Source organism: Aptenodytes patagonicus, chromosome 3 (assembly GCF_965638725.1).
Source record: "Aptenodytes patagonicus chromosome 3, bAptPat1.pri.cur, whole genome shotgun sequence".
Classification (NCBI taxonomy): domain Eukaryota; kingdom Metazoa; phylum Chordata; class Aves; order Sphenisciformes; family Spheniscidae; genus Aptenodytes; species Aptenodytes patagonicus.
The window spans coordinates 855805-868511 of NC_134951.1; the positions used below are offsets into that span (position 1 = coordinate 855805).

A 12707-nucleotide genomic window follows, 5' to 3' on the forward strand; every position below is an offset into this window, starting at 1 on the left:
GCCGAGTCCTGACAGTCCAGAAATGAAATGCAGTTCAGCACGTATTTGTGATCTCTGCTTTAAATGGCTCCTGGGATTACCGATAATCACGGTTACTGAGTTGTTATAGTGATTTAAATTCTTGACTCCTATGGTTAGTACAGTTGCCTTTTTCAGTATTTACCGGTAGCAAATCAAGACGCTACCTTCCTTAGAACAAGGTTACTGCAACTGACTCCTTGAAGAGGAGAGGACATGCAAATCAAAACCACCAGCCAGTACTGCACAACCCAGTATGCCTTCTGGAAACTGCCAGGTCACGAGTGAAAGGCTGGTCCAGCGTTAACGCCTTCCAATTCTGAAAAATTTGAAGTAAATTTAGAGCAGCAAAGTGAGCCCATTCAGGGGTTCCTGCTTTGGTGCTCTGTGATCAGCTAGTACAAACGTTTAGTTTCTCGATTATCCAGTTCTTCTCTCTGTCCAGAGAAGACCAACAGGGTAAGGTTTTGCGGGGGGTTCGTTCCCCTATCTAGAGCAGAGCTCAGCAAACATGCTGGGTAGCAGGCTGGGGTTAATGAAACTGCAGTACAAGTCAAACACTATCTCCTAAAAGATTGAAAAAATATTTTTAAACAAAATAATGTGACATATTTACATAACTCCTTAAGTGCAAACTCTTGTCACAATTCACGTAGTTGAGCTCAATTTAGACTCACTGTACAAGAAGGTGCTCTTTCTTTAATGAAAGAAGAACTCTACTCTGTATTCCTGATTCAGTAACGTGTCCCTTGTGCAAGGCAGTAAATTTCCTGTTTCTTCCCAATGTACTTCCAAAAGCAAAACCAAAATCAAGCCATCCTCTTCCCCGCTTCCCGTCCCGGTTACCGCACGACGAGGCAGGAGACACAGAGCTTAGAGGGGCCAATGCAATCATCATGGCAGAAGGCACCGCAGCCCTTGCACATGATCATGGCTTTCAACCTGCAGTAACATTTGGAAGGGGAATCCTCCATGCTGTTGTCTTCAGCGAAGGCTTGAACGGGGATGGTCTGACTGTGGTTGCCAGAGTTCATAGCTTGGCTGGTGGGAATGGTGGTTACAGTCACAGAAAAGGACATGACGTTCCCCATGCTGCTAGACAACTGATTGCATTCAGACAGCCCAGTCATAAGAGACCCTTGGTTCACATCCGGGGAGGTGGAGACATTTATTGTGCCACTGTAACTGGGCCCAATGAGCTGTGCTGCAGCATTTCCAGATAGCTTTGGAGGGTGCGAAGGAGAAAGCAGCGGAGGCTGCTGCTGCGCAGAGTCCAGGGACGGTACAGAAGTGCTGAAAAGCTCCGGATTGCTGTGCATTTTCCCCCTCATTGCATGTGCCATTTGCTCTTGAGCGGCTTGAATAAAATCTCGTGCTAGCGTAGTTCCGTCAAATGCCTGAACGTTCTCCTTGTTGACTGCTGCTTGCTGAGACGTGGCTGCTTCTGTCTTTACACCCTTTTTAGCAAGGCTGCTGTAATCCGAAGAATTTATGCTATGTGATACCTGTTCTTTCTCACACTGACCAGAAACCTGGGCAGCCTGGGGCTCCTCTTTTACACTGATATGTTCACGTTCATCACCAGTACTCTCATCATCTGCATCTCCTTCATCACTGCTGCTGCCGTGGCCAGCTATCTCCTCACATTCCCCAAATTCTGTTTTTGGAGCATCAGCAGGACTGTTCAGACACAAGCGGTTTTCAGGGTTCAAGGAGAAGCCTCTCCTCAAACTCTCTGAACCACGACCATAGGTGGAAATGTTGAGCAGATAATGACCAGACATAGCAGGCTTGGATGTCCTTCTGCCCATGAAACCCAGCATAAATCTCTGGCTGGTGGAGCTGTTTTCTAACTGGAAACCTGAGTGAGTGAGGTTCAGTTGTGAAGGCTGAAGGACTGGCAACAAATTCTGCCTCTGGACCCTCTTGATAAGAGTCTGAAGGATCTGCTCTTGGGTGGTTTTGCTGAGTGCCTCGTGGCACTGGTGCTGGTCAAGGCTGGGGTCCTTTCCCGAGGGGAGTGGAAGGGTCCTTGGAATGTGAGGCAGAGGCCTGTTCTGGCAAAAGATCTTCCCAAGCTGTTGTGTGGGTAAACTCGATTGTCTTTCACTACCCTCGGCTCCAGTGCCCTTCCCTGCTACACTCGTAGCACTGGATGCTGCTGCCGCCCCTTTTTCTTCATGAGAAACTAATGGGACAGTTTTCATTTCTGCTTTGGTGAGGGGCTTCGGCAGGATTTGCTCCAGAGGGACATTCTTGCCTTGAAGAAGTTGGGTGACCAAAGGGTTGTTAGCGGGAATACTGGAGCTTGGTTTTGGGAGGGCACCGCTTGAGCTTGAACTTGCATGAGTTTTAAGGCTAGGTGCTGCTGACAAAGTGTTAGAGGGTGGGACAGATGTCGCAGATGTTACCACACCTCCAGCCTGGGCTTCCGAGCTCGTGGATGTTAGTGACGACATCAGAGGGGAAGGAGATTTGCTTTTAGAAACACCTAAGCTGGTCCCTCCTAAGGCCGTAGGTGCTACCTTAGTTACATCTGCTGTGGGCACAGTGACGCAGACTGTTCCATCCCTGACAGCTGCTGCCCCACAGGCCTGGCTTGGACCTGCTGGAGCAGAAGGTGCTTTCTCTTGTTTGTCACTGCTACCAGCATGCGGGGAGCCTGAAACCTGATTTACAGTCATACTGGGGGGGCTCTGTTTTATTCTGTTGATTTTCTCCAATGCCGATACCGTGGAGGAGGAGGAGCTGGTGCCTGTACTGCTGGCTGGAGTTCTGGATTGCAGTGTGGAAGTTTGCTGTAGTTGTGCTCCAGAAGGATTGTGAGGTGGTGCCTGGTCTGTGGCCTGGGTCTCCATTTGGGTATGGGTCCCTGGACAATGGGGAAGAAACCTTCTCGAACTTCCCCCGCTTCCAGTTCCTGCCAGTTCCAGTGCATTTCCTCGAATTCCAGTTTCGTTGGTTCTGCTTGTTGCTGCGTTACTCTTCTCTCCTCCGCCGCCCGGTGGGCCCCCACCACCGCCCGGTCCAGGCCCTGGGACAGCCCCCCCCGTCGAGGCGGCAGCGGCGGCGGCGGCGGCAGCCGCTGCCCTCTGAGCCTTGGCTTGCTGGGCTTTTGCCTTGATGTCTGCCAAAGTTCTGGCCCCTGTTCTTCCCGGACTGGTGAGTGAGATTGGGAAACGTGCCCTGGGAGAGACCTGGCTCGCAGGAAATGGCATTGGGGAGATTCTGGAAACAGGAATCTGAAACAGAGGAGAAAAGCACAACTGAGATATGGGGAACATTCAGCCCACATATTTAAGTGTTTACAGTTGTAGTCTTAGAGAAATAGTTGTCGTTTTGGAGAAATCCCTTATCTCCCTCACTTGAGAGAAATAATAAAAGACGTGTATGATCCTTTGATGCCTGGCACACCTATTTCAAGCCTATTACAAACTTAGTGGCTCAGACTGGAAGCTCATCCCTTGCAGTTGCAGGCTAGTACATCGTACGCCATTACGCAAAAGCCTATCGAGCTCCCTCAGAAAAAACTGTAAGGTTCTTCCAGAACTCAACACCCATCATCCCTTATTCTAAGTTTCATGCTTTATTCACACGTAATTTATATCCTTTTAAAGGCTTGTGTCAACATTCTGCTTGATTTTGCATTGCTCTTCTACCCCTGCATATTTACACTTGCCTCCTCAGGGTCTTTATACAAAGTAATAATAATCTCTCTCCTGTGTATCTGTAGATAAAATGCCAATATTTTAGTCCTTTCTTCTAAAATAGGTTCTCCACTCCCCTCGCCATTCTGGTTTACTTGCTGCAAGTTTGTTCTTTCTAGAATGTAAGTGATGAGAACAGTGCACTAATGTTGGTGCTCTTCTGTCTCCATTGCAAAGATTTAAGCGAGTATATTTTAAGGTTACATTTGTTTTCATGTATCTGCAATACCTCGCTGCCTCCCACTCATCTTCTGATTAGCCAGTTCACCGCTTCTTTCTTTTTTGAGGAACGACATGTCTTCTACCTTACAGGGGAAGATATTTTCAATCACCCTTAGATTCACTCTATTATTAAATTAAACCCCTTGTTCATCACACTGGAAGGTCAACCATTCTTCCTGTATGAGATTTCAGATCTTTTACTGACAGTTTTCCCCCAATTTTCTGTCACTAACAAATTTTATTAATGCTTTCGCACCTTTGTGCCATACTTATTAACACAGTGTGAATAATGAACCGTTTTCAAAATTTTGTGTTTGTATACTTCCTAGTATAAAAGAATCTTAACAGGAGAGTAGAATTCTTAGGACCTACAGAAATACTGTAATTAAGCAGTTTTCCATTTACAACTTCTGCCTAAGGCCCCAAACCAGGGAGCTGAACTTTAACCAGAGCAAATCCTGGGAGAAAAAAGCACAGGCCCTATTCTACAGAAACCAAACTTTTCTATTCACCCAGTCACACATGACTGTAAAAAATTTTTCTGCGCTGGTTCATCCATTTACTATCTACTGTTGAGCACGGCATCACTGAAGAAAGAATCAGTGTTACCCGTACACACGCAATCTTGTAATCATTTATCCGAAAGAGCATCAAATGTCTGAACGGAGAGTGTTTATCACTTGCCGACGGGGTATTTCCTGGCAGTTCAGTAGTAGGTGTGCGGTGTGCGGTCCTATGACCTGGCTCTCAAACGCAAGAGAACTGCGTTGTCCAGGCCAAAGTCTAGAACATTTCTTTCATGCTTCCTTCCATCTGCCCTATCCTAGTGGTGATTTATTGCCCGTTTCCTTTCCTGTGTAGGTTCTTGCTAAGACTCAGCAGCTGAAGGGCTTTTGGAATTGAGATGTTCCCTAAAATAGTCTCTCCCTGCTACCTAGTCTGACCCTACACTGCATTCAGCTGGTATAAATGAGAACTGCATTATTTCTAGGTGGTCTTTTTGTAACCACAGGTAAATAATTTAGTTTCTGGACTCGATATAACGGAGGAAGCTGCTGATAGCATTCTTTCTGGACCTGTTACTGTACTGCTGGGGACACTCACGTGCCTGCAATGTTCTGTGCACTCCTGAGCTACACCTTGCTTTGTTACTACAGTCTCGCAGCTCTCCCCAGTTTCCACCGTGAGCTACAGTACTCCCTGTTATACTCAGTCTTGGGCTTTCACACAATTGTTCGAGCTTCTGCCCAAGAGATCTTTTAACAGATGCGTGTGTACGAGAGATGCTTAACTGAAGTTACGTTGATCAGCCAGCCAGCAGACTCCCTTTAGCAAACAGTTGAGCCTTTACATTTTTGGATCAAATATTTCCATCACTAAAATAAGCAGGTAATGTAATTTACATACATAACTAGAAATGACAAAGCATTTCTGTGAGAGCCACCAGCTGAACTGACCCACGTAAGGCTGGATCTGTCTTCATTTCTCTTTACCTTGAGTGGGGGTACCCGTGGCACTGGGGTCCCCGCTGCAGGAAAGGACTGTGGCTGGGTCCGAAATGCCTGGTGGTGCTGACAGTTCTCCATGATGCGTGGCTTTTTTTCAGGAGTGGTTAGAGCTTCTTCACGACTCTCTGACTTCCTCTTACGGGCTTCAACACTGACTTCCATGTCTTCATTTACAGGGGACTTCTTTTCTGGTGTTTCTGGAGTAATCACTGGACTTTTCACATTTGCTACTACTTCACCTGCCTCGGGGCTCTTTGGTTTACTCGGGGCCAAAACTGAGGTACTGACAGTCTCTTTCGCTAGCACTTCCTTGGATGCAGCGTGCTTTCTCTCTTCTCCTGGCTTTTGATTAGCGGCAGTTTGTGGTTTCTCTTGAATGGATTCTCCTTGGACTCTCTCTTTCACAGGGAGAGAATGGTCGCTGGGTTTCACTGCACACCCATCCGGGGAAACCGAGGCCTCTGCAGGTTTGGCTGGTTTTGGCTGCGTGTCCTCTCTTCTTTCCTCTCCTCCTTTTTTCATCGCTGGTGCTTCCTGGACTGCTTGTGCTTTAGACTCTAACGGAGAAGTAATCTCCTCTTTGAGTGGTGCCAGAGAGGCTGGCGTGCATTTTGGCTGTTCAGCTGCTGGATTTTCAGTCTCTGTCTCGGCAGGGCTGGTGTTTGCTGTCAGTCTCTTGGACTCTTCAGGACTTAGTCCAGAACTATCAATAAAAAAAGAACTGTTATTTTGCAAAACATTCTTGCAAAAAGCATACTATCCTTAGAAAACTGAGAGGAGATTCTCTACATACCACACCCTAAATAAATATGTCTCACACACCTCATTCCACGCCACAATCTGAAAATCTTCCATACTATTAGTACTTCCACATGAAACGGAACTTAATAGCAAAGTTTAAAACCAACTAAATGAAATACACGGAACACGGATTAGATCTAGTCCTCTATCCAGATACCAATTTTCCAGGCTGCAAATCAAATGAATTTGGCCAACAGTAAGTATTCCCTTCATTAGCCACCACAGACATATCTCTGCAGCATGCGAACAACGCCACACAGCTTGCATCTGACTTAAGCTCATATGGTGACATTTGCGGAAAGGGACACTGAAAAGTGTCCCACCATTTTTTCCAGGGGAACACGGCTAGTGCCAGAACCACTGATGTACCCTCAGCTTAGAACTGGCATTGCTGCCTTTCTCCGCAATCAAAAAGCTGGGAGTATTTCCCTGTATTACTCATCCATCTTTATTTGTGAAAGAAATGAACAAGTTCGGAATCTAATTCCCAGAGTGATGTCCGATTTAGGATTAACTTCATCCATCCCTCTTAACGAAATATCAAATTTGTTTTTTTTGCCCAAACACGAACCCATAAAGTCTGACGAAGCCAGCCTGATGAATCTATGGGACTGATTTCTACCAGGCAAGTTCTTAGGAGCTAGAGAGAACTGAAGTCCTACTGTTGTTTGTGCATGTCACCTCCACACTGTCCTGCTGTCCCCTGTCCCCCTAAAGCTTCAAGAATACGGCTGTCACCTTTTATCTTCCAGCACAGAGCTCCATGCATGTTTACGTCCTGGTTTTCAACACTAAGAGAACTGGATAAGTTAGCTGAGTAAAGCTCTTTGCGAATGCCACTAGATCACTTGCATTCCCAACCTGGCGTATTCCTTCACTTAGTACTGTACACGCACACACAGTGGCCTCCTACTCACCCACGAAACCCCAAACTATCAGACCACAGAATGACAAAAACAGGGCTTGCCATAATCCAAATGCTCTAGAGGGTTAAAACATCATAGGCAAATGGGAGGAAAACTGGCTGACAGTCCAAGGACAAGCATAAAAGCTAACTGTCAAGATGCAGGATAAGAAATTCCTTATTAGTTATTTATATGCATCTGTTTGTTTTCAAGTTTCTTAGTATAGTTATTCGCACAGAAACCTGAGATCGTCTCCATAGTCCAAAAGGATGGTAAAATCTTGAAGCAAAACCAAACACAGAATAAAAGGCTTGCAGCCGTGGGATTTTAACCGAATACGTGTCTGATTGAAGATGTGGGGAAACACACAAGATTTCACGTAGCAGGTGACTTACTGCAAGGCAGAGTATGCTCAACCACCACACCGTGGATCTCCAGAATCCTGACACTAGAAGAACCCCAAGAGGGGAGTGTCTCAAAGTGTCGTACTAAGGAGTGGGAAAAGTAAAGATGTAAAGTCTAAAGGACATCCTCGCCTAAGGAAAACAGTACTACACTGATTAAAGCATTAGGAGTCATGACAGCAAACGCATCGCTTCTGACCTAGATCACTCAGGCAATTTCTCAGTTCCATGGCAGCGAGATGAAGCTAGAGACCTTTTTCAGGTTTCAGGACTAATGAAAAGTAATGTTTATTGATGGACAGCATGCTACAAATGCAGCAACAGGTACATCTGGACTGGCAATGCGGGATTAAAAAAGACAGTTGAATGTCTTACCTCTGACCATAGTAGCTCTCAAAAAAACGTTCCTTCCACAGCTCGACCTTCTTTTCCTTTTCTATTTCTTGCCGTATTCTTAGCTGCATTTCTGGTGTAAACTCACCTGCAAAATGCAATAAAGGGTGTTTTCAGAAAAAGCTGTGAATAAAATGAATCAGGATAACCACAGGAGCCTTCAGGCTTGCAGGTGAGAGTGCGATCGCACAGAAGTCCCCTTCACCACTTGTGACACTGTAGCCCTGCCTGTGGTACTTCAGCGTTTCTCCTGAGCTGCCAGGTGTTTCTCTGCCGCCTGCTCCTTGCAGTGGATGGGCAACAGCTTTATGCCTGACAGACACAACTCCTTTCCCTGTCAGCGTCCACTCTGGCTGCCAATAGATGCTTTATGTGAAATAGCGCTTATTAAATGAATACAAATCTATACACAAATGTATGTTGTATGTACGCAGGCACTACGTAACTGCCATTTTTTGAAGGATCTGAAGATATTGCCTATGCAGATGGCAAAGCAATATGGATGGCACCTTGAAACGACAGTCGTGGATGGCTGTGGTGAAACATGCATGCAAGAACATCAAAGACTTCTTGCCCAGCACAAATGACAGAAAATATTTCTGGCGACGGATGCTATTCTGTCACAGGCAGGTGGGAATCAAAAAAAACCCTCTCACACATCTGAAGTGCACTTTTCACACCTAGACCTATTGCGGTTTGTAAGAAATGTTTCCTAATGTCAAGTCTAAGGTTTGTAAGACCATATGTTAATATTTTAAGAGTTCATCATTAGACAACAAGAAAGCTTGTTTTTTTGACAGAGCTGCAGTGCTTTGATGATAGACATGTGACCTTAAGCCTCAAGACTTCACTCATTCTCAAGGTTTATCTAGTTCACACCATTTTGCTTGTGCCCTTTAGCACTGGAGGAAACAGTTACTAGAATCAGATCTTTCCCAACACTGCAGTTACCAAAGAGAGGGGATTCCTTAAAGAGATTAACAGAAATTGGATACTTCCATCACTGCACAGTTTTTTTCTCAAAAATTTTCTCCCATCAAATAAGGGGATCGTTAGAAATTCTTGCTGAGTTTGTTTTCCATGCAGTTATCAAAATGTGTCCGAAGGAAGCCAAGAGTGCCCCTTTTTAGTACACTGTTACTTGTCAGGATTAAATCAGCAGAGTCATCTTTTTATGGCAGCAAGTACAGAGGGCCCAAAACAGAATCTCTGGTACATCAACTTTCTTTTCTATTTCTGTATAAACTTGGTCAGGTAAATAAATACAGGGAGTCTGCTGCATTGAAAACAGTGGAACGCCTGCCTTTACTTAGAGTAATTTAGCAACAGGGTACAAAATTCATTCATTTGAAACAGTCTCTGTTGTCGCAGTGACTTCTTGGATTTTCATTGCTGTGGTTATGCCACCTTTGTCTCCCAGCTGGGAGAATTCAACTAAAAGCATACATCTGCATCAGCCTAGGCTTGCACTGAGCGCAAAGCAGAGTGAAAACCTACAGTCAAGTAGAAGCAATTTACTTATGAACATCTACCTGAAGGTCGATGGGGACCTTGGGAGGTCTCCAGTCCAACCTCCAGCTCAGAGCAGGGGCAGCTTGGCCTCCACCAGGTCGCTCAGGGCCCTGGCCAGTTGGGTCTTGAAAACCTCCAAGGATGGAGGTGGCACAACCTCTCTGGGCCACTGCTCCACTGCTGGACTGTCCTCATGGGGAAAAAGCTTTTCCTTATGCCCCATCTGACTCATGCCTGTTTTCTCTCATCCTCCTGCCATGCACCACTGTGACAAGCCTGGCTCCATCTTCCTGATGGCCTCCCTGTAGGTAACAAGGGGGCTGCTATCAGGTCACCCCTCCCCAGCCTGTATTGCTGCCAGGGGCTCTTCCTTCCCAGGGGCAGGATTCTGCTTCGGTCCCGCTGGATGGCAGCCCCGCCCTCGAGCATATTGACTGGTCCCTCCAGTTTGGTGCCCTCCACAAACTCCCCCAGGGTAACTGATAAAGAAGGCAAATGGCACAGGTCCCTGGACAGGCCCCTGCAGGCTCCACTTGTCACCAGCCTCCAGCCGTGAACCACGACTCCGAGCTTGACCGTCTAACCAGCTATTCACCCATCTGGTTGTCCACCCACCTAGACCCTAGTGTCCCAGCTTGGATACGAGAGTACTGTGGGAGACAGCTATCAAAAGCTTTGCTTCGGCTGAGGTAAAGGACGCCCACTGCTCTCCCCTTGTTCACAAATTCAGTCACTTTTAATGCAGTCAAGCTATTCAGGCATGATTTACCTGTGGTAAAACCATGCTGACTGTTTCCAATCACCTTCTTCATGTGCCCAGGGATGTGCTCCAAGAGGGCTTGCTCCATGACTTTCCCAATGATGACACTGAGGCTGACCAGGCCTGCATATGTTAAATAATACTGTGGGTGACCCCGAACAGCATTGCTATGAATCGTCAATACCTTGAAGAGTAGCTGAAGAAAGCCTACAGGACTGCTCTGCCCACAGTGGCATCATGCTTTAATACTTGAGCAGAGATACAGTGCTCAGTGAGAACGTCAGTGGAGATCTGCAGACTTCACTCTCAGTGTTGCAAGCTTTACCACCAGAGCAGGTTCTACAGCAGTTTTACTCTGGTGAGAAAGTCTTTGCGTAAATGTAGCTGCACCCTCTAGATGTGTAGACATGAACGGACAAAAGGTCTTCTGACAAGCGCTAAAGGGAAAACACTAAATGATGGTGGCTAAAACTGGGGGTGGTTTTAACAATTAAACAGATGAGACAGCTGAGTTCTGTACCTTCCTGTTTACTGGCATAGATACATCCAGAATCTACAAAATATAAAGGGTTATTCATACCGAATTGCATACATTTTCTATGGAAAGCCTCTTAAAAGTCAATCACCTGGGCATGAGTAAATGATACCCCCTTCTTCTTAAAGTGAGTCACAATTGGTGCTATAGTCTTTATAAAAGCTCTGGTGACAGGCTGCATGGTTCAATTCTGTAGAGGAAACGGTCCCTCCCCGCAATGAGTGAGTGCACTTCTGATGATGTGATTTGATCAAATCACGGATTTACGCACCTCTAAGTTCAAGATGCAAATGATTGTTGAAGGTGCAGGAGTCCTATAGATTAGTAAAGTCAGCACTTCATGTTATATAAAAAATTACGGCTCAAAGGACTGACCATACCAACTGTGGCTAGACGACTTCGCTGGTGACAAAATGCATTACTCTGGAAATATAATTTACCTTCTCTACTGAGCTTAGCAGTGGGCTGTATTTAGCTACCACAACTTGAGACTAACACAGCTCTACTGTCATTTCAACAAGATTTTAAACACATTTTTCCTTCTTTTCTCACCTCTTCCAGAGACTTGCTCACTTTTCCACATGTTAAGTTCAAAAGAGAACTCCTTACTGCAGCCCCCTCTATGACTTTGAGATTACACAGTTCTGGGCTTGCATTTGCTCTCATGGGCTGCATTGACTACAGCTGTCTACCTAGTAAGTCATGCCAGTGCTTCAACTTCTCCGTAAAATATCTTTTACACACTCCCTGAAACATTCACTAGCTGAAAGCCTTCCAGCGTTTTGCTTCGTTGTCTGGGGAAGTTTTACCTTCTGACAACCTCTCCTTCCAGCCTTGGGCAGCTGAAGTGAAGAACTCGTTGTTGAGCGCAGAGCCACTCAGCTTCATCAAACCATCCGCCCCAACCTGGAATACATGACAAACCAAATGGTATTAACTAGCTGGAAAGACAAATGTCACACGTTGTCACATGGGATCTGAAAACAGAGCAAGAGTCCCAACTTTGCCACAAATCTCTCTGGAATCTGCCTTTAACTCACTCAGAAGAAAATAAACAGCCTTCTTAAGGCTGTGCTTAGCCAAGTCTGGGATCTAGGAGGCTGTGGTACATTTTCCTCATCCTTGCTTTAGCCCAATCCTCTTATAGTCCTGCTGCTGCACAAACACACATGAGCAGCAGATGGTACAGGTGGCAAGGAGAAGCACAAGGACACAGAACAGCATAGCCTCTGAAAAGCTTCTTCAGATGCCTTTCGCCCTGCAAAATGAATGCAAGGTATCGCCTGAACTACCATCCAAAGCGACAGCTCTGCTGTCTTCTAGTGAACATAAAAAAGTGCGTGAAGGAAAAGCAAGGACATAAAAGGTATCACATAAAAGTAACTTTGGAATGTATATATCATAACATGGATGCTTCAGGAAAAACAGGGACAGATGGAGCTCAAAACCCCTTCTGTCTTTGAAATATGGTTAACCAAATAGGGCAGTCATGCTACAGAGTAGGACATAAATGAGAAAGCATGAGGCTAAGACTGGAACATAGCATGGTGGGAAATTATAACTAGGGTAATAAAACATGTGTGAGGTTTGCTTTTGCTCTTTATTCCATTTCTCTACCAGAAACACAAAAATACACATATCATTCAGTAAGTCGCAAACACTTGCAGTGGGCAAAACTGATGTGCTTCCATTTCTTGCACAAATAATACATCAGAACAAACAAGCAAAATCCAACTGTCCAAACGTAGGATACATCCGATTACACTGGGAGATCTGTGCAGCAAACATTCAACAGTGCAGGATTTGATAAGGAGAAACACTGCTCTTCCTGAGGCAGCATTTGTGATGCAGGTAATTAAAATGATGGAATTGACCTAATAGAAGGTTTTGTAGGTAAGATTTAGTTAAAGAGTTTTAAGTTTTAAGTTAGGAGCAGCCTTTA

The 12707-nt window shown here is 45.5% G+C and overlaps 1 protein-coding gene across 2 annotated transcripts in view; it reads right to left on the reverse strand.

Annotated features, from left to right (window-relative positions):
- Positions 1–697: 697 nt before the first annotated feature.
- ASXL2 (ASXL transcriptional regulator 2) overlaps positions 698–12707 on the reverse strand; it is a 122386-nt gene continuing 110376 nt past the window's right edge. For both annotated transcript variants that reach the window (XM_076332469.1, XM_076332470.1), the window contains exons 9-12: positions 11575–11671; positions 7941–8046; positions 5441–6158; positions 698–3260 (exon numbers count right to left, since the gene is read on the reverse strand). In XM_076332469.1, coding sequence (XP_076188584.1) covers positions 861–3260; positions 5441–6158; positions 7941–8046; positions 11575–11671 — 3321 coding nt within the window. In that variant the 3' untranslated portion in view covers positions 698–860. The remainder of the gene's footprint in view (positions 3261–5440; positions 6159–7940; positions 8047–11574; positions 11672–12707) is intronic.